The sequence below is a fragment of the Pristis pectinata genome, chromosome 19 (genome assembly GCF_009764475.1).
Source record: "Pristis pectinata isolate sPriPec2 chromosome 19, sPriPec2.1.pri, whole genome shotgun sequence".
Taxonomy (NCBI): domain Eukaryota; kingdom Metazoa; phylum Chordata; class Chondrichthyes; order Rhinopristiformes; family Pristidae; genus Pristis; species Pristis pectinata.
Genome location: NC_067423.1, coordinates 10466168 through 10488436, shown reverse-complemented (window position 1 = coordinate 10488436; position 22269 = coordinate 10466168). Strand labels below are relative to the sequence as shown.

The 22269-nt window shown below is 43.3% G+C and overlaps 1 protein-coding gene across 4 annotated transcripts in view; it reads right to left on the bottom strand.

Annotated features, from left to right (window-relative positions):
• LOC127580475 (protein TASOR 2-like) overlaps positions 1–22269 on the bottom strand; it is a 79592-nt gene that overhangs the window by 7215 nt on the left and 50108 nt on the right. For 3 of the 4 annotated variants that reach the window (XM_052034006.1, XM_052034004.1, XM_052034005.1), the window contains exons 18-24: positions 21094–21240; positions 16738–18728; positions 10134–10259; positions 7247–7400; positions 5016–5121; positions 3073–3254; positions 363–485 (exon numbers count right to left, since the gene is read on the bottom strand). In XM_052034006.1, coding sequence (XP_051889966.1) covers positions 363–485; positions 3073–3254; positions 5016–5121; positions 7247–7400; positions 10134–10259; positions 16738–18728; positions 21094–21240 — 2829 coding nt within the window. Of the gene's footprint in view, positions 1–362; positions 486–3072; positions 3255–5015; positions 5122–7246; positions 7401–10133; positions 10260–16737; positions 18729–21093; positions 21241–22269 lie in introns of those variants that run through there. The other variant, XR_007957825.1, reaches the window with a different exon arrangement.

Below are 22269 nucleotides of genomic sequence, written 5' to 3'. Positions count from 1 at the left end.
GACGCTGGGCCGAAGCGTCCAAAAGGTGGGCAGCTTGAGTGCCACTGCGTTGACTGCTGCGTTGTCATCCATTGTGCGGGTCCAAGATCTGTTTGGACCGTCGGGGTCACCAATGTGGCGGCTGCTACCGCAACGTGAAAGCAAAACACTAGTCGGTTCCCGGTTCCCGCCCAAAAAACGGAAATGACGTATGTGCTCCATCATCAAATTTTTCCTGCGGCGCGGGTTCTCCCCGTCACTCGGGGAAGACGAAGGCCCAATGCCATTTTGGGCCTCGCCGCTCCGACGACGCGTGACCTGACCGCCAAGCCGGTTCGCTTGCTCGGATGGTGAGTCGCTACAAAGCTATAAATAAGTCTTACCATTTTCTGTGACCAAGGTACTCTGTAAACAAGTGGTCAGGGTTCTTAATTCCTTAGTGAGATTATTTACATCCATAACGATGATTCCATTTTGGGTGAAGACTTCTCTGTTCTCAGGTTTACCTGAAAAATTGCCAAGGAGGAGAAATGTAATTAAAAAACAAATTATCATAAATTTGGAAGGTTTGCAATTTAGCAATTCAGGAGGACTTCTTCCAAAAGATTTACGTATAATAGATCAATGCTCAGGGAGAGCGAGAGTTCACTCATACTAATGGAGGTGGATTTTAAATTATTCCAAAAACAAATTGATGTGGGAACAGGAGCAGGCAGTTCAGCTCCTGCAGGTTGCTTCACCTGTGAGTTAAGTTACAACTTCTGTATATTTTAAGTCTACTTTTGCCTGGTTTCTATAATCCTTAATATTACTTCCAACCAAAAAAATTTCAATCTCAATTTTGAGATTAGATTGAGATTAACTATACCCTCAGGAAATTTACTAAGAACGTTTTGATCACTTCATTGCCTGATGCACAGTCACATTATAGCCCGTAACCAATGGAACAGCAAGATACCACAAACAGCGGAAAGATAAACCTTTTGTTCTCATATTGTTGACCGTAACAGGAGGGCGCAGTTAAAAGAACATAGAAAACCTACAGCACAATTCAGGCCCTTCGGCCCACAAAGCTGTGCCGAACATGTCCCTACCCTAGAAATGACTAGGCTTACCCATAGCCCTCTATTTTTCTCAGCTCCATGTACCTATCTAACAGTCTCTTAAAAGACACTATCGTATCCGCCTCCACCGCCGTTTCCGGCAGCCCATTCCACGCACTCACCACTCTCTGAGTAAAAAACTTACCCCTGACATCTCCTCTATACCTACTCCCCAGCACCTTAAACCTATGTCCTGTTGTGGCCACCATTTCAACCCTGGGGAAAAGCCTCTGACTCTCTACCCGATCAACACCTCTCATCATCTTATACACCTCTATCAGGTCCCCCTTCATCCTCTGTCTCTCCAAGGAGAAAAGGCCGAGTTCCCTCAACCTACTTTCATAAGGCATGCTCCGCATTCCAGGCAGCATCCTAGTAAATCTCCTCTGCACCCTTTCTATGGCTTCCGCATCCTTCCTGTAGTGAGGCAACCAGAACTGAGCACAGTACTCCAAGTGGGGTCGGACCAGGGACTTATATAGCTGCAACAATACCTCTCGGCTCCTAAATTCAATTCCCCGATTGATGAAGGACAATACACCATATGCCTTCTTAACCACAGAGTCAACCTGCACAGCCGCCTTGAGCATCCTATGAACTCGGACCCCAAGATCCCTCTGATCCTCCACACTGCCAAGAGTCCTACCACTAAGACTATATTCTGCCGTCATATTTGACCTACCAAAATGAACTACTTCACACTTATCTGGGTTGAACTGCACCTGTCACTTCTCAGCCCAACTTTGCATCCTACCTATGTCCCTCTGTAACCTCTGACAGCCCTCCAAACTATCCACAACACCCCCAACCTTTGTGTCATCCGCAAACTTACTAACCCACCCCTCCACTTCCTCACCCAGGTCGCTTATAAAAATCACAGAGCAAGGGTCCCAGTACAGATCCGAGGTACACCATTGGTCACCGACCTCCACGCAGAATACGACCCTTCAACAACCACTCTTTGCCTTCTGTGGGCCAGCCAGTTCTGAATCCACACTGCAATGCCCCCTTGGATCCCATGCCTCCTTACTTTCTCAATAAGCCTTGCATGGGGTACGTTATCAAATGCCTTGCTGAGATCCATATACATTACATCTACTACTCTCCCTTCATCGATGTGTTTAGTCACATCCTCAAAAAATTCAATCAGGCTCGTAAGGCAGGACCTGTCCTTGACAAAGCCATGCTGACTATTCCTAATCATATTATACCTCTCCAAATGTTCATAAATCCTGCCTCTCATCTTTTCCATTAGCTTACCAATCACTGAGGTGAGACTCACCGGTCTATAAATCCCTGGGCTATCCCTACTCCCTTTCTTGAATAAGGGAACAACATGCGCAACCCTCCAATCTTCCGGAACCTCTCCCGTCTCCATCGATGATGCAAAGATCATTGTCAGAGGTTCTGCAATCTCTTCCCTCGCCTCCCACAGCAGCTTCCTCGTCTAGGAGGCTTGAGGGGTGACCTTGCAGGTTTATAAAATTATGAGGACATAGATAGGGTAGGTCGTCCTTTTCCTAGGGTGGGGGAGTCTAAAACTAGAGGGCAGAGGTTTAGGAGGAGAAGGGAGAAATTTAAAGGAGATCTGAGGGGCAAGTTCTTCCACGCAGAGGGTGGTGGTTATAGAGGATGAGCTGCCAGATGAAGAGGTAGAAGCAGATACAATTACAGCATTTAAAAAGACATTTGGACAGGTAAGGAGTCATAGGGATAGGAAGTCAATGTAACTGCACTGTGTAATGAATTGATCTGTATGATCAGTATGCAAGACAAGTTTTTCACTGTACCTCGGTACAAGTGACAATAATAAACCAATATCAAATGCGGGCAAATGGGATTAGCATAGACAGGCATCACATCCAGCATGAATGAGTTCTGTGTTGTACAGCTCTATGACTCCACGACAGTACTTTCTCTTAAATGCCACTGTCCACGCCACTTCAAATTTATCGCCTCAAAATTTCCAATTCCCTAGCCAACATCTTACCTGAGAGAAGCACGGCGAACCTGGAGCTTATTCTCTGAACCTGCAGTTTTATGAGGCAACTGAGGTAGTCGGGCTTCACCTGGAACTTCGAATCACACCCGTGGAAAGGGAGAACTTCTACAATATTTGCTTCAATCTTCTGATTCAGTAAGGAAATCTTCCTCCTGGCAGCACTGTCCTCCCTGTACCAATGGATTATATAATGTCACAGTCCCAACAGGGGACAACTCCAAAATAAATAAAATACAGCTGTGAAGATTGTTGAAACTTGAATTCTATGTAATCAAAGAAATTGTGTCAATATAGAATTTGCAGTCACAGGATACAGTTTATATCCTTATTAACATCTACATCAAGAGGTGCAGTGGTGCAGCTGGTAGAGCCGCTACCTCACAGCTGCAGTGACCTGGGTTCAATCCCGACCTCCGGTGCTGTCTGTGCAGAGTTTGCACATTTTCCCTGTGACAGTGTAGAGTTAACCGAGGTGCTCCGGTTTCCTCCCACATCCCAAAGATCTGGAGGTTAGTATATTAATTGTCTGCTGTAAATTGCCCCTGGTGTGTAGGTGAATGCTAGAACCTTGGGTGGGGGGGGGGGGGGGGGGGGTTAGTTGATGGGAGTGTGAAGAGAATAGGCAATGGGGAAAATTAGTGGGGAAATGGGATAGACTCAGTGGCTTCCATCTACATTATATGGAAATATAAGCCACATCAGTGTGAGATTAGTAGGTTTGCCGATAATTGGTGGTACAGTGGACATTGAAGAAGGTTGTTTAAGGTTATAACAGGATCTAGATCAACAGGGAAAGCAGGCAAAGAAATGGCAGATGGAATTTAACTCCAACAAGTGTGAAGTGAGCAGTTAAACCAGCATTTTGGGAAGTTAAGTCAGTTTAGGACTTACACAGTAAATAACAGGGCCCCAGGGAGTGTTGTAGAACAGAGAGACCTGGGGATACAAGTACATAGTTCCCTGAAAGTGGTGACACAGGCAGACAGGGTGGTGAAGGTGGCGTTTGGCACGCTTGCCTTCGTTGAACGGGGTGTTAAGTACAAGAGCTAGGACATCATATTACAGCTGCATGGGAGACTGCACCTGGAATCTAAAGGATGTGATTAAGCTAGAGAGGGTGCAGAAAAAGGTGCACACAAGGATGTTGCCCGGACTGGAGGGTTTGAGATACGAGGAGAGACTGGACAGGCTGGGACTTTTTTCCCTGGAGCAAAGGAGGCTGAGAGGTGACCACATGGAGGTTTATAAAATCATGAGGGGCATCGATAAGTTGGATGGTCACAGTCTTTTTCCCAGGGTGGGGGAGTCTAAAACTGGAGGGCAGAGGTTTAAAGGATTTAAAGGGAACCAAAGGCACAAGTTTTTCCCCCACACAGAGGGTGTTTGGGCATATGGAACTGGTAGAGGCAGGCACAATTACAATGTTTAAGAGACATTTGGACAGGTTCATGGATAGGAAAGGGGAAAGGTTTGGAGGGATATGGGACAAACAGGCAAATGGGACTAGCTCAGGAAGACATCTTGGTTGGCATGAATGAGTTTGGCAGGAGGGCCTGTTTCCATGTTGTAGAATTCTACGCCTCTATGAGATGCAATGAATTTACTTGTGAGATTATACGCTCATTCTGTCAGGCATAATACATCCTCCATTTATAACTTCAGTGTGTTCACAAGAACAATGATTTTTGTTTTAAAAATGTACCTTTGACTTCCACGGACTTAAAAAAAAATGACAAGAAGCACTCAGAAGGATTTGTAATCATCAACAGGACCACCCACTTTGCAGCTGGTAAGATCAACATTTTGCAATTTGTTCCTATCTTCACGGCAACGGGATCACCATCCTCAGTAACCAAATCCTCAGACTGATGTCAGCAGTGCAACGCCGCAGTAAGCAAAGCTTCAGCAGCTGACAAAACATACAAACTTACCTTGCCATCTCCTTCAGCTTTTTGAGTTCTTTGAAATGAACCATCCACTTCCATCTAGACTCAGAACCAAGCTTCTCCAGCAGGTCAGAAATCTGCTGCAGGTGTTCTGATTATGCAAAATAAATGAGAAGAACCTTCACTGTAAAACTTTCAAATAAACTATGTCCTATGTTCTAAATGTGCTGCCGAGTTGCCTTGCCATTTGTTTCAGTTACTACTGTGGACAACCCTTCACTGGGCCCAGGCTCCATGCTGGAGGAAGTGAGGGGGTGCATTGCCATGCACCACCTGCTGCCAACACTCACTCACAGACATGGAACTGTGCTCCACAGAAAGGAGAAAGCAAGTTGTCCGAGGGTGCGGTGAGAGTCATACAGCAGGGAAACAGGCCATTCGGTCCACTATGTCCATGCCGATTTCACTCTAAGGGAAAGGATTCTTACAGTTTATCCTATCGCTATCCCTTATGAACTTGTATACTTCAATCATGTCCCCTCTTAAGATACATGAACCACCAGGCTCGAGGACAGCTTCTATCCCGCTGTGATCAGACCTCTCACACACTAAAAGATGAACTCTTGATCTCCCGAACTACCTCGTTGTGGCCCTTGCACTTTATGTGTCTACTTGCACTGCACTTTCCTCTGTAAGTGCAACACTTTATTCTACATTGTTTTCTTTTTACTACTTCAATGTAATTATGTACGGCATGATCTGTCTGAACGGCACACAAAACAAGTGCTTTTCGCTGTATCTCAGTACACCTGACAATAGTAAACCAATACCAATAACCTCCTCTGCTCCAGGGAAAACAGACTTAGCCTCTCATATTAGGAGTTCTTTTCAAGGTGAAGCTGCCATATGGCTTAACATTATTTTGTTCAAATGCATATCTTTCTTTGCTTAAAATGCTGTCAATCCATTACCAGAATTCACAAATAAGAAAACTGAGTGCTGAACGAAGAGCTGAATTAACATTTCAGGATACCTTCCAGCCTAACAATCCTTCAAGATCTCCAATTCTTGGCTCAGATACTCCCATGATATTTAAGAGACATCTAGAGAAGGACTTTAATCGCCACGCACAGAAGGGTACAGCCCTAATGCAGGTAAATGGAACCAGTGCAGGTCAGTACAGTGGGCGGCATGGACATGGTGGGCTGAAGGGCCTAATTCTGTGCTGCACGAGTCTACGACTCTCTGACGTACATCCCTATTTTCATCACTCCATTATCGCCAGCATTCAACTTCGTTTAATTTGCACATTCACAGGATGTGGATGTCACTGATAATGTCAACATTTATTGTCCATCCCTAATCCCCCCAAAACTGAGAAGGCAGTTAACAGTCAACTGCATTGTTGGATCTGGAGTCACACGTAGGACTCACTGGGTAAGGATGGCAGATGTCCATCAGAATCAGGTTTATTATCACTGTCTTATATGATGTGAAATTTATTCTCTTGTGGCAGCAGTACAGTGCAAGGAGATTCTTTACTTAACATCAAGGTCCTTCCTTGAAGGACATTAATGAACCAAGGTTTTTAATGACAATGCTGTACTCTTGTGCCGTTACTGAGACCAGCTCTCTTTTTGTCCTAAATTTCAGATTTATCTAATTACTTGAATTTAACTTCGCCACCTTTCCTGACGGGATTCAAACTCAAAGTTGTGGATCAATGGCCCAGAACTCCAGGTGCTGGTGTAGTAAGTTAACCACTACACCTCTCTCATTCCCACAGCTACTGCTGAGGCTCAGTGTTACATTCTAGTAGCTATATGGGCTGGGAGTTTGTATTGCTTTGACTTTTGCCACTGGAAGTACCTATTCTCAAGGAAACTTTCAATACTGGACTTTATTCCTTCCCACTGCCTTTTTACCAAAACAATTATGTAGAGTGCATTTGTTGAGTTGCAAATCATTAAGTTTCCTTTCAGGAATTGCAAGAGATAGCTATGTGTCTAAATTAATCTACAGACAGGATTCAAATTTTCTCTCTCTCCTTTCAAGATATTGAACTATTTCTATTATGTTATTCGTCAGTGCCACACACATATATCGTGAATGTTAAAGTACAAGTTTAATTTGACAGATTCTCTAATTATGGAATAGCATAAATCAGCAATAATAATGCGATATTATTCAGATTTTTTTATATATCAGCAGAGTATAAACACAATGAGAAATATACTTTGGCTTAAGTTATTCAAGTTGAAAAGCAGTACACCTACCAGGAGTCACTTTGTCCAACACAGTCCCATCAGAGACAATAAAGCCTCCTGAGCTAAACAACTCTTGAAAGGTCTGGTCTTCTATGTCCCTTGGACTGTCCACTCCAGCGAACTGAACGCATTGCATCCGCTTCAGCATTGCTAAGTAAGGAATCTGGGAGAGGGTGACAAACATATGATTTCAATGCCTGTGGTAAAATGTTATAACTAAAAAGAAAGAGGGTAAAGTTAGTCAAACCTGTTGTTAATTTTGAAGGAGAGACTGGCAGGAGGTAATTTTAAATTAGTGCACCCAACAGAGCAGACAAGATTTGACACAATGCGTGTCTTATACCCCATTAAAGCCAGTGCAGAAAATTGTTGGGTGTGGTGCAAAACCGCCATTCTATCCAATCTCTTGGGTTTCCTGCCCAATGAGTTTAGTTAAAATTGTTCCATATACCAAGACTGAATCCTACAATAGGCACACTTATAAAGAGGAAGATTCACCCGTCATTTCAGATTTTCCCTCGGATGAAAAGATACCAGATACCAGAAGAACCACCAGTTTGCCCAAAATTCTCTCTCATATCCCCTTATGTTTATGCATGAGCCTGTTAAATCCACACCAATTAATCTTGCCAATAACATTGCTCGTGGATAGCATGCGACTGACAATACTGAAGTTTTGCTATAGAACCATCACAGTAATAAGCAAAACAATAGATTAACCAACAGACAAAAGGCAATAAAAATGTTTGCAAATTATTGGTGCAGAAAGACCACAGAAACTTTAGAAAAAAACTTAAGTGACCTCTTTCCCTCTGTTTGACTTTATAATATTCCAAGATGTCCTAGCATTTGCATCTGTTTTAATGTTCAAAATTCCGTTCCTTTACTTCCTGCTGTGGATTTATGGTTTTCCCTTTGAATACAAGCGATTTGTTTGCTTAATTAGACCACAAAATATAGGAGCAGAGTTAGGCCATTTGGCCCATCAAGTCTTCTTTGCCACTCCATCATGGCTGATGTTTTTTTCAACCCCATTCTCCCATCTTCTCCTCGTAACCCTTAACCCCTTTATAACTCAAGAACCTATGAATCTCTGCCTTAAATACACCCAATGATTTGGTTTACACAGCCCTCTGTGGCAATGAATTCCACACCCCAATCACCACCCTCTAGCTGAAGAAGTTCCTCCTCTTCTCAGTTTTAAAGGGACGTCCCTTTATTCAGAGACTCTGCCCTCAGATCCTAGACTCTCCTACTAAAGGAAACATCCTCTCCACATCCACTCTATCCAGGCCTTTCAGTATCTGGTAGGTTTCAATGAGATCCTCCCTCATCCTTCTGAAGACCATCGAGCACAGGTCCAGAGACATCAAACACTTCTCATACATTAATCCTTTCATTCCTGGGATCATTCTTGTGAACCTCCTCTGGACCCTCTCCAGGGCCCAGCACATCCTTCCTTACATACGGAGCCCAAAATTGCTCACAATATTTCAAATGTGGTCTGACCAATGCCTTATAAAGCCTTGGCAGTACATCATAGCTTTTATATTCTAGTCCTCTCAAAATGAATGTGAACATTGTATTTGCCTTCCTTACTACTGACTCAACCTGCAAGTTAACCTTAAGGGAATCCTGCACTAGGACTCCCAATTAACCTCCCAACCAACATGTCTTTAACGTATCCACTCTATCCAGGCCTTTCAATATTCAGCAGTAGATATGGGGCCCAAAACTGCTCACAATACTCCAAATGTGGTTTGACCAATGCCTTATAAAGCCTCAGCATTACATCCTTGCTTTTATATTCTAGTCCTCTTGAAATGAATTGCATTTGCCTTCCTTACTACTGACTCAACCTGCAAGTTAACCTTTAGGAAATCCTGCACTAGGACTCCTAAGTCCCACTGCACCTCCGATTTCTAAATTCACTCCCCAAATAGAAAGTAGTCTAAAGCTTTACTCTTCCTAACAAAGTGCACGACCCCACACTTCCCTACTCTGTATTCCATCTGTCACTCCTTTGCCCACTCTTCCAACCTGTCCAAGTCCTTCTGCAGACTCTCTGCCTCCACGACATTACCTATCCCTCCACTTATCTTGGTATCATCTACAAACCTGGCCACAACGCCATCAGTTCCTTCATGCAGATCATTAATGTATAACGTGAATTATACATTGATGATCTGCATGAAGGAACTGATGGCCACACTGACCCCTGCGGAACACCACTAGCCACCGGCAGCCATCCTGAGAAGGACCCCTTTATCCCCACTCTCTGACTTCTGCCAGTCAGCCAGTCTTCTATCCATGCTGGTACTTTGCCTCCAACACCATGGGCTCTAAGACAGATCTTTGTACAATGTTCCTTCTCTTTTCCAGTGATCTGAACAATTATTGTAAAAATAAAAGACAAGTTGCCCTCCCCCCCCTCTTTTCCCCGCTGAAGCAATTGCTGTGACCAACCTTGTACCCTTGGCTTTCCTGTCAAGTTGACAATGATCTGTACTTTGCACACTTGGCCATCCATTATGCTCCAGGTTCAAGAATGTGGATGCCGTGTCACCACAAGGTATAAGCTTGGCACAATAGCACCTAAAACAATGTATTCCACTTCTACAAACATTACCCATGACACATGATACAGTCCTTTAGTAATTAACTACTTGTCACATATTTATGAAGAGTGGCAAAAAGAACCAGAGGAGAGAGAATGATAATCGGTTTGCTCCACAGTGCACTGCTGGTTGGAAGTGGACTTGAAGCTAAAAGATTCAGAGATGTATTGCGAATGGAACCAATTTGCAGGGCTATGGGAAAAAAGTGGAGCAATTAAGAGAGCCAGCACAGTCATGTTGAGTTGAGAAACACCACCTTGGTAATGTCGGTTCCTCACCTGATGCAACTGCGTTGCAATGTCTTCATTCCGGATAACCACAAGCACTTTGCCAGAATGGTGCAGCTGTATCATGGAAAGATCCGATTGGCTAATTTCCACGTGACCTTCTTTCTTTAGAAATTCCTGAAACAGAGGAGGAGTTATTAAATCAATAAACCATGATATGGACTTTAAGGGGACTTATGGGTGTTTGTACAAAGTCAAGAAGTAATGGAGTAAAGGCACAGCTGATGACCTGTGTATAAGATAAGACATCTTTATTAGTCACATGTATATCAAAACACACTCTATGCAAAAGATGCATTTCACTGTGTTCTGGGGGCAGCCTGCAAGTGTCGCCATGCTTCTGGTGCCAACATAGCACGCCCACAACTTCCTAACCCGTACGTCTTTGGAATGTGGGAGGAAACCGGAGCACCCGGAGGAAACCCACGCAGACACGGGGAGAACATACAAACTGCTTACAGATAGCAGCCAGAATTGAACCCGGGTCGCTGGCGCTGTAATAGCTTTACGCTAACCACTACGCTACCGTGCCTGCCTCTATATCTTGATATTTATTCTCTGTACGGCAATGAAACCTCTAAGTAGATGTTTCAGATTAAAGAAGTTTGAGAGAAGTTGTTATGTGGGTGTCTGATATGGGAGGTCCGGACATCACAGAACCAGAGTACATAGAGTTTAGATAATTGGCAAAAGAACCAAAGGTGTCATTATTTTGTAAAATAAATGCCATGACTGGTTAGCATTTGGAATGCATTGCCCGTTATCCAATCTTGGCTTTCAATACTGGACAGCACTTGAGCAGAAAGGGAATTGTGGGGTTATGGGAAACAGAGAGAGCCAGCTGGAACACGAAGGGTGGAATCAACATCTCTCTCTCTGTGACCATCCTCTGGTTCATCACTCAAGGTTGTTTATCAACACCAATTGTTCGAACTAAATCAACGGTCAGTCACACCGATTACTTTGGCAGCAGCGAGAAACATCAACGAGAAAAGACCATTGAGCACACAAGCCTATTCTTTTCTAAATATTCTTTTCTAAATTAATGTGGTCATAGACTTTAATGCAAATTATCAATGCTATTCCTTTGTGAATTCCAACATTTTTGGCAGTAGATTATTTTAATATAATCAACAAATTCAAGAATGCTTTATTCAGAGTTGCTTAATTTGAAATGTGTTCATTCAAAACACATTCATTCTTTCCTGGAACTGCTTACTTCCAGCACATGGATAATTCATTTTTCTCCCACCAAGCAACCGAAGACTAAATTAATAAAATTAATAGCATCATCACACTGTACTGTATTGTTTTCCATTTGAGAAATTTAAGCAACTTTGGTTTTTGTTTCATGATCACTGGAATGATTATTCTTATAGAAAAATTCAAACAAAATTACTCTTCAGGAAAGAACGATGAGAAGACTGTTCCTGTAAACCCACAGAACCAAGTGCGAATGTTCCATGCTTAAGGTAAAGTCCCAACGACTGGCAACTTTCATTAGGAACAGGAGTAGGTCATTTATTGCTTTAAGCCTGCCCCACCATTCAATGAGTTCTAATCCATAAACTAACTCCACATATCTGCCTTTACACATATTATCTACTGTTAAAAATCTATCAGTCTTACATTTAAAATTAACAATTAGCTTTGCACCCTCTGCCATCTCTACCAGAAGTCCAAATTTCCACCACTCACAGTGCGGTAGTTTTTCCCCATCTTCATTCGTGAAAGGACTGGCTCTAATGTTTAGATTTGTGTGGCTGGTCCAGTTGAGTAATATGGCTACGAGAGCAGGCCAGAGACTTGGTATTATGGTGAGTGGCTCTCCTCCTGACACCACAGAGCCATCCCACCATCTACAAGGTACAAATCCGGAATATGACAAAACACTCTCCACTTGACTGGATGAGTGCAGGACCACTAGCACACAAGAAGCTTAACAATATCCAGGAGTACGCAGCCTGCTCGTTTGGCACCCCACTCACGTCGCTAAACATTCATTCCTTCCTCCACCAGCACACAGTTGGCTGTAGTGTATACCATCCACTGCAATTACTCACCTAAGATACTCCCAAACCTGTGACCTCTCCCATCATGAAGATTCCTTCAGGGACATGGAACACCACCACTCACAGGTTCCCCTTCAAGTTGCACATCATGACTTGGAAACATGGGTCTAACTCCCAGAACTTCCTCTACTTTGCTTTCTGCCCACTAACTTTAGGTTTAACTAACTTGGGAGACTTTATCAAAATGAAATGCCTTTTACAAGTCCAAGTCCATGAAGATTCCCAACACATTCAAGATGCCGGAGGAACTCAGTGCATCAGGCAGCATCTATGGAGGGAAATGAAGTCCTGATGATGGGTCTCGGCCCGAAATGTTGACTGTTCATTTCCCTCCATAGATGCTGCCTGACCTGCTGAGTTCCTCTGGCGTTTTCTGCATGTTGCTCCAGATTTCCAGCACTTGCAGAATCTCTTGTGTCTCTATAAAGATCCCCAGTCCACTTCTATTGGGTTTCCTCTAAGATTTACTCAGACTTGACCTCCCCTTCTCAATCAATGCTGTACAATTCTCTGTGAATTACCAAACAAATGATACACTTCTGCACTGATCAATCTACTATATCTCTTGAAGTGCTTATTCATTTGAAAATAGAAGTTGTTCAAAACACACCTCACATACTGTTTGAGTCAAAACTGAGGGTGGCCCTCAGAGGAAGAGCCTGGAGGATAAATGGACCAGGCAAACAAATGCAATCGAAGCCCCATCAGAAAGCCACGTTGCTGTGTATGATGGAGATTGATGACCTAAATAAGTCACAATGAATCGTGCTCCCTCCTCTGACGGCCCTAACACTGGTTAGTGGACAACATACCGTGGGACGGTGACAGAGGTACCTGGGATATGGGCTGATAAGTCATCCTTCCATAATCACAGGCTGTCGATTCAACTTGCTCAGGGAACTGCCCCACCAACTTGATCAGCAGCTTCTAAAATGTTACCAATGCGACTTTGCAAAGTTAATTGGGCTGAGATTGCATTTGTCTTTTTCCTGATATTTATATCATATTTTTATATATATTTTTTGAAACAATATACTTTTCTTTCTGCGTAAGGAATCTACTGATTTGCTTGAGCACAAAAGAGGAGCTGTCTGGAACTTGAAGGTTTCTCTCCATTGTAGGCTGTGAGTAAAGGAGATATCCCCTCAATCCAGTGTGGGGATATTGGATGGAGCTTGCAGATTTTGAAAGCATCAGAACGGCTTAGCTTTCTTGCCAAACAGTCAGATAACCATGGGTTCTATTGCAGGGTCTCGACCCAAAATGTTGATGTACATTTTTTGTTTCTACAGATGATGCTTGGCCTGCTGAGTTCTTCCAGCGTTCTGGTGTTTGTTTCAGATTCCAGCACCTGCAGTCTCTTTTGTCTTTAAGCATGGGTTCAAACCCACCCTCAGAACTTACACACACATCAGCTATGGGATAGGCTGTTTGCAAATCAGTAGGTCCCACTGGCAGCTCCTGAACCTGATAGATCGAACAGAGATTGATTTCTCACATACACACAACATCCTGTGTTGTACAGGATTTTTCTTGTCTAAAGGGAAACTTCTCTGTTCCACGGGAATCAGCCACAACTCTGTAGAAGGAGCGACCAGTGGCATCATTGCCCAGTTTATCTGGATGACTGTGTACCCTGTGGCCACAGACTATAAGATATCTTTACTAGTCACATGTACATCGAAACAGATGTACAGGTTAGAAAGTTGTGGGCATGCTACATTGGTGCCAGAAGTGTGACAACACTTGCAGGCTGCTCCCAGAACACTATGCAAAAGATGCATTTCACTGTGTGTTAGGAAGCAGAACTTCCTCAGCTATCTGCTTGATCCCTGGGGCCAGGGCCCCACCTGTGGTCAGACCTGGGTGGGCAGGACTTTTGCTGGCATCGAGTGCAGTTTCAAAGAGCTCTTAGAGGCATGATGATCTTGCCAGTTCTTTGAATGGCCTTCCTCAGCCTAGCCTCCCTTCAAGATTTCATTCCTGAGACAGGCACATGTACCCAAGGGATTCCCAGATCACACTGGCAAGGTGAATGGTGGACAGAAAGGAAACGTGTCCGGCTTTCTGACCGAGGGGAGTCTAACATTAAAGCAGGAATACAAGCCTCTAAAAATAAACACCATCCTTAATGGATTTTTTCAGAACATCCTTGAGCACTGTCTAACGATTAGATTTCATATACAGGTAACTAGAAGAACCTGTATTTTATTTCCCTTTACTCCTCTCAGTCCTTTCACACGATGTTGGTGATGCCAACACATCACCAATATTGTTGCAGCAACCTACACACATGGATGTTTGTGATCGCCAATAAGTACATATTGTGTAAAAATTCAAAGTGTGTTCTCTGAGCTAATACTCAATCACTGAAAGATGGTTTACGTGCACTGAAGTTCTTAATCTTGACTAAATTTGAAAAACAAAATTGGCTAGTTACTGGGAGACCTACCCATGGCCTGAGCTAAAATATCTGAGCGAGAGTTGTATATAACTGGAGAAGAGAGACATAACAATGAAACCTATCAAGGATCCCGAAGGACTTATCCAAAGGGGTGCTGGAACCCCTTTGTCATAAAGCACAGAAACAGGCCTTTCGGCCCAAATGGTACATGCTGACCAAGATTCCCATCTAAGCTAGTCCCATTTAAAAAAAAATTTTTTTTAAATTTTATTTACAGCATGGTAACAGGACCTTCCAGCCCAACGAGTCTGCGCCGCCCTTTTTAAACCCAAATTAACCTACCCGTACGTCTTTGCAATGTGGGAGGAAACTGGAGCACCCGGATGAAACCCACGCAGACATGGGAGAACGTACAAACTCCTTACAGACAGCGATGGGAATTGAACCCCGATCGTTGGCGCTGCAACAGCGTTGCGCTAACTGCTACGCTACCGTGCCGCCCACACGCTACCGTGCCCGCATTTAGCCCATATCCGTCTAAACCTTTCCTATCCAAGTGCCTTTTAAATGTTGTTAATGTACCTGCTTCAACCACTTCCTCTGGCAGCTCGTTCCATACACTGACCACCCTGAGTGAAAAAGTTGCCCCTCAGGATTTCCACAAATCCTGGAATCCCTCTCCCAGTAACCCCATCCAATTGACCGTGGGGTCCAACCATGAGTTAACTGTACTTCCACGATTGTTTACAGAACAACATTGTGTACACTTGAAGTAAATCACTGTCCTTGGATTGTCTGAACCTTGTAAAAGATGCAAGTCGTTTAAACGGAACCTTTTCTCTCTTAATGAAAATCAATAAAAATATAGATGCTAGAAATCTGAAACAAATATAAAAAATGCTGGAAACACTTATCAGGTCAGACAGCATCTGTGGAAAGATAAGCAGGATTAACATCTCAGGTTGAAGACCCTTCATCAGAAATGGGAGAGAGAGAAAAACAAGTTAGTTTTAAGTTGCAGGAAAGGTGTGGGAAGAGATGGGTAGGACAAAGGGAATATTGGAGATAGTGTGAAGTCAGGTCAAGTGAGTCAGATGGTGATTATCCTTTGTCTGTGTCGTGTGCTGCTAATAGCAGGGCCATGCCCAGCAGGTCAGGCTGTACTAACGGAGAGAGAAAAACCGAGCCAACATCACAGATGGATGGCCTACGGCAGAAATGGCCAGTTCTGATACAGACAGAGAAAGCAAGTTGCCTGAAGTTGGAGAAATCAAATCTGGATCCGGAAAGCTGTAACGTGCTCAAATGGAAAGTAAAGTGTTGATTCTCAAACTTGTTATATCAGTGCAGGATGCAACAGACAGATAGGTCATTGTGGGTGGGGGATGGAGAATTAAAGCGACAGGCAACAGGATTCTGCCAGGAAGTGCACCTAAGGTTAAGATTTCTTAATATATTGAAGCTTGCCTCCTCCAGTCCTGTGGGTGCAGTCCAAAAGCATTGATGCATTGAAGCTACTTCCCTTCAACCATTTGGTTCTTGATCCAACCGGCAAAACCCTAATCACTATAGTTCAGCAACACTATGACCTAATTTTGTTCTAATTTGTTCTAATTGTGTTCTTAGTTCTAAAAATGGACTTTGTTCTAATTGTGTTCTTTTTTGTAAAAATAGTGCATAATTTGTGGTTAATTTATGTTTTTCTTGTGAATGCTGCTTATATGATGCTCTGTGCCTGTGATACTGCTGCAAGTAAGTTTTTCATTGCACCTGTGCACACATGTACTTGTGCATATGACAATAAACTTGACTTTGACAAGGTTATAGAATCAGGGATAACTGCACACAATTCAGATCTCATTTTAAAGTCAGGGTAAATTCGCATTTGCTGTGTAACTTCCAGAATCACATTTAGAATGAAAGGCTTTCAGTGTAATTCCACTCTCACTGGTGATGGTATAGCAGCACCTCTAGTGGCAAGAGGATGAATTTGCAATGTACCAAGTTTGCACATCCAGCCTTCATTGTAAATGTTTGTAACTTATAATGGATGAAGTTGCCAAGAAGTTGGTGTAGGTTTGAGACTCATTTAAATATGCTTAAAAAAAAGTATAATTACCTTAACTTCCTTCAAGAATGAATCAGAATTTGTCTCACAAACATAAAATTTGTAGCCGACTTTCCACGATTCCTTTACAACTTCGTTTAAGCTCTGGTGCAGGTTACTGCTGACATTGGTTACTTGGGACAGAAAGGAATCACATCTTTTCCTCTTCTCACCTTGAAGCTCTTTGCGTTCCTCACACACTACATTTGCCTGCTGATCCACCAACAAAGACCATCTCTCCCCAGTTTCTCTCCACTGTTTCTTTGGCATTCTATTCATTTGTTCATCAGCATGGCGACTCCACGGTCTTTTGCAATATCTTTTATGGCTTTTAGGTTTGTGAAGGTGTTGCAGTTCGCACTTCCAATTCCTGGTATAATCTTCTCTATTAGTCAGTTGCGATATCTGAGTTTTATTACACAAGTGTCTCTCACTACTTTGGTCAGTTATTTGATGAGATAGTGTCACAGTCAGTGGTGCTGCCTTCTCACTGGACCCAATTTGGACACTATTCCTTCTCAAAGCTGTTCCACGCCCATGTCTCATGGAGAAGATGCTTGCATACGGTGCAGCACAGGATCTGGTTAACAACCGGTTAACATTCCGAGAGAAATGGATAAACTCAAGGTCTAAAATGTTCTGAATTGGACTGCCGTTGCTCCAGCAACTTGTGTCAGACTCTGGAAAAAGCAAAGGTGCGCTCATATGGAAGCTTTTCCTTTCCAAGTTACAAAATGTCCTTGTGATCCTATCACACATACAGGGCCTAGTGGGTTTTGGTTGAACTTCTGTGGTGACGCTGAAGTTTTGTAAGACTTTGTGTCTGCCCGAGTTGTCCGGAATTTTAATGAACACGGGTACATGGACATTGGAGTCACTCATCTCCGCCCCGGCATCATTTTCTTCAAAGTCGTGAGCTAAATAATTCCCTTCAACATTTCTCATCTGCAGAGGACAACCGATTGCTCCCCAGTTCTCTCTGAAACTTCCGCATTCTGAATCCATATCAGATGAGCAATGGGCTTTCTTTCTGCGTGCTATTGCTTTCCTTTTCGCAGGCCGACAACTTGCTTTATGACTAACCCTGGGCACCACTTCATCTTCCAGGAAGCTTCTAGCCCTTGTGTGAATTTCACTGTCTGTACCTTCTGAAAAATCTTCATGGGAAGCGAGAGTTTCTTTGGAGAGATCACGGCTGCAATCGAATCTTTCAGAATCAGTGTCAAAGTCATCATGGTGATTCGCTGATTCAATTTCCTCCTCCTGCTGAATGCTCTGCTTCCACAAATGCTTTTGACTCCAGATAGGTCTTATCGGGTTTCTACGGCTGTAACTAGGGGGCAAACATTCCAATTGGTCTGGATATTCAAGATCAGAACCACTTGAATTCACCCGCTCTCCCAGAAATCTTTCCACCATAGTTCTCTTGTGTTGTGTTTCTATATCATCTCTGATTTGCTGAATATCAGCACAATTTTCACTATGGGAGCCAGTAATTCCTTCCCCCAGTGTCCTATCTCTAACATCCACAGGTCTGCGGGCATCCAAGCTTCTATTATAGTCATGTGTGATGACATTTGAAGTTTCAGAATGACTTTGCACATCTTTTGTAGAAGCAAAGCTTTCAGACACAGCATCAGTCAGGTTAAACTGTTCAAGTTCATCCAGCAACAAATCTCTCTGAGTTGGAAGCATGCCTTCGATGTTTCCCAAGTCTTCTTTGCAATTCCTATTCTCTCCGTTGCTGAGATAATCAGATCCTTTGTCATGATGTCTGCTTTCACTTGATCCATGTGGCTTTTGACAGCTCCCTGGAGCAGGTGCACTGCTGAGGTCTGTACTCGGAGACTGCTGCTGTGCCTGGGGCTTAGTACAGAGGAGCTCTCTAATTACTGAAGACTGACGAATAATTCCCGGCTGGCCACTCTCATTAGCCACACTTCTAGGCTTCTCTGCAATCAAAATTGGACAAGCCGATGGCGTCACTGAGGAACTCCAGCTCTCTGTTACAACAGAAAAATATAGATTCAATTACGTAGTCTGGTAAGCTTATATTATCTATGCTTTCTCATAGCTCTTGAGTGGAAACATGCCAACTTTAGCCATTATTAGCATCGTATTAGCTTAATCTTCATTTGTCCCTATATTGATTGCTAACTCGACTGGAATTGTTCACTTATTCCAAAGTCAGTTGAAGAAGACCTAGTAAATCACCAGTTCATAGCACAGGTATACAAAATTATGAGAGGCATTAGCAGAAAACTTCTCCCCAGAGTTGAGACATCTAAAACTAGAGGGGGCCACGCACAGAGGAGCTGGAGGAACTCAGCAGATCAGGCAGCATCTATGGAGGGAAATGGACAGTTGACGTTTCGGGTTGCAACCCTTCAACTGGACTGGAAAGAAAGAGGGGAGATAGCTAGTATAAAAAGGTGGGGGGGGGGAGGGATGGAGCAAGAGAGGGCAGGCGATAGGTGGATCCAGGTGAAGGGGGGCTGATAGGTGGGGGTGGGGTGGGGGGGAAGAGTGGGAATGATGCAAGAAGCTGAGAGATGATAGGTGGAAGTGACAAAGGGCTTAAGAAGACGGAATCCGATAGTAGAGGGCAGTGGACCATGGAATAAAAGGGAAGGAGGTGGGGAGGGGAACCAGTGGGAGGAATGTGTGGGTGATGGGCAAATTGAGAGGATGGGAGAAGGGAAAGATGGGTTGATGGGGTCCAGGGGGGATAAGGGGGAAAAAAGGGACAGAGGGGAGGGGTTACCAGAAGTTAGAGAAATCTATGTTCATGCCGTCAGGTTGGAGACTACCAAGGCAGAATACAAGGTCCTGTTCCTCCAATCTGCGTGAAGCATCATTTTAAGAGTAGAGGAGGCCATGGATAGACATGTCAGTGTGGGAATGGGAAGTGGAAAATTAAAATGGCTGGCCACCGGGAGATGCCGGCTGGTCGGTGGACAGAGCAAAGGTGCTTGATGAAGTGATCCCCCAATCTGCGTCAAGTCTCACTGATGTAGAGGAGGCCGCACTGGGAGCGCTGGATGCAATAAGTGACACCGATGGATTCACATGTGAAGGACTGAGTCACCTTGAAGGACTACTTAGGTATAGGTGAGGGAGGAGGTACAAGGGCAAGTGTAACACTTAGCGTGGTTGCAGGGATAAGCGCCTGGAGGGAGATCGGTGGGGAGGGACAAGCACACAAGGGAGTCACAGAGAGAGCAATCCCCGCGGAAAGCAGAGAGGGAAGGAAGGGGGAAAGATGTGCCTCATCGGAGATGGCGGAAGTTGTGGAGAATGATATGCTAGATGCATGGGCTTGTGGGGTGATAGATGAGAAAATGAGAGGGCATGTGAATGTGGAACTTGCCACATGAATGATAGAGAAATGGACAGCTATGAGGGAGGGAAGGGTTACATAGGATAAAATGTCGGCACAACATCGGGGGCCGAAGGGCTTGTACTGTGCTGTAATATTCTATGTTCTATATCTTTCGGGTAAGGGGCAAGAGGGTTAGAGGGGATCTGAGGAAGAATTTTTTTTTAACCTAGAAGGTAGATGGAATCTGGAATGCACTGCCTGAGAAAGTGGTGGAGGAAGGTCCTCTCACATCATTTAATAAGTAACTAGACGAGCACTTGAAGACTATGGGCATAGAAGGCTACAGACCAAGTGCTGTAAATGGGAGATATATAGATGGGTACTTGATGAGCAGCAGAAACATGGTGGGCTGAAGAGCTCATTTCTGTGCTGTATGACTTTTAAAACTCAATTTTGTGTTTAAGGTTAGAATTCTCCAACTCAAATTACACTTAATGAATTAATGAACTGCAGTGCTAAATCAAAATTTCCAAGGAATTCCGAAAAAAAATAAGCTTCCAAGTTTCTTGCAGAAAGAGGACCTTTGCTGTCTGGTGTTTGTAAACAATGGAAGAGGAACAGGAAACGGAAACCAAAGGTGGAGTCAGAGGCAGTCATGGTTTGAGATTTGGGAGGAAGAGAAGCCACTGGTAGAAATGGTTTGACAGAAGTTGGTGAGGTAAGAAGCAAATCAAATGAGCGCAGTCCTGTACAGGTTTCACAGCTGAGAGAGCTGATTGCATTGACTACAGTGGCACCAACTCTGAATCACACTCCTTTCAAATGCACCTCCCTATTGGAATCATGACATCAAGGAATTCATCCTTTTAAAATCCTATGCCTGCATCTACTTGCCTGAATAAACTTCCATGTTCTCCACATTTCATAACACAATACAAAAATGGCATTTACAAATTATCAGAAAAAACTGTGGATACAACACACAGTACTGGTGATCACGGTCAACACTGTAGCAGCTTAAAGTATTTTTTCAGTTATCTGGTTACCTTCAGACTCAACCTGTACATTTTGCTGAATAATTTCAGCTCGATTCGTAGATGGACTTGTACCCATAGAATCCCATTCCAACAAACATCCAGTAGTTTTATCTGGAACGCCGTGGTATTGTATGATTTCAGCAATGTGTCTTTCATCTGTTGAATACATGTCAGAGTACTGTCACATATTATTTTAAAAGAATGACTCAAACAAAAATTAACTTCAAAATCAAAATGCTGGCTCAGGTCATTAAAACCCACAACCAGAAAAGGGATATTTACATCTTTGTGGTGCTTGTATGGGGGAGAGAACAGGAATATGATACTGAGACAAAGGATTAGCTATGATTGTACTGAATAATGCAGTTGGCTCAAAGGGGCCAAATGGTCTACTCCTACTCCCATTTACTACACTTCTGTGTTCTATGTTTTTGTCTCGTCTCTTCCAAAAGATGCCAAAATATTTTACAACCAGTCAAGTCTGTTGGAATTGCAGTCACTGTAGTTACATAGGAGACGCAACAGCCAATTTGCACACCGCAGTGTGAGTATGAACAGTTAAACTGTTTGTAATAAACTTGGCTAAGTGTTCAATATTGGCCAGTATAATAGAGATAACCCCCTGCTCCAAAATAGTGTCATAGGATCTTTTAAGTCCACCTTTAAGAACTGGACCCCATCTAAAGTGCGGCACAGCTCAAACTATACTCGAGTCTTTGGAGTAGGATTTGAACCCAGAACAATTTAACTTCAAAACAACTGACACACCAGAGACCTATTCATTCTCTTTGGATCTGCCAAAGCAAAACTGCAAGTTACAATAAACTTCTAACAATGTTTTTATTAAAGCACCTTTATTTAGAACTTAATTACTACTCATAACTTGATCTGTTAATTTAATCCACAGGGAAATTATGAATGCTTAGCTGCATGAATGTCGTAAGAGCTTTTGGGTCTCCTTGTTCATGAGACATTCTTGCTGCATCATTGTGCAGATGCCACTTAATGTATGCCAACAAAATACTTTGCAGTAATATTCAAAGAAACTCAAATTTTCAATAATGACCAAAGTAATTAATCAACTAACTAAAGATAGATACAAAAGTAGTTTCTTTTAATGCATTGATGGGACGTGGTCATTATTGGCAGTTAATTGCCCTTGCATATATGGCTCCCTGGGCATTT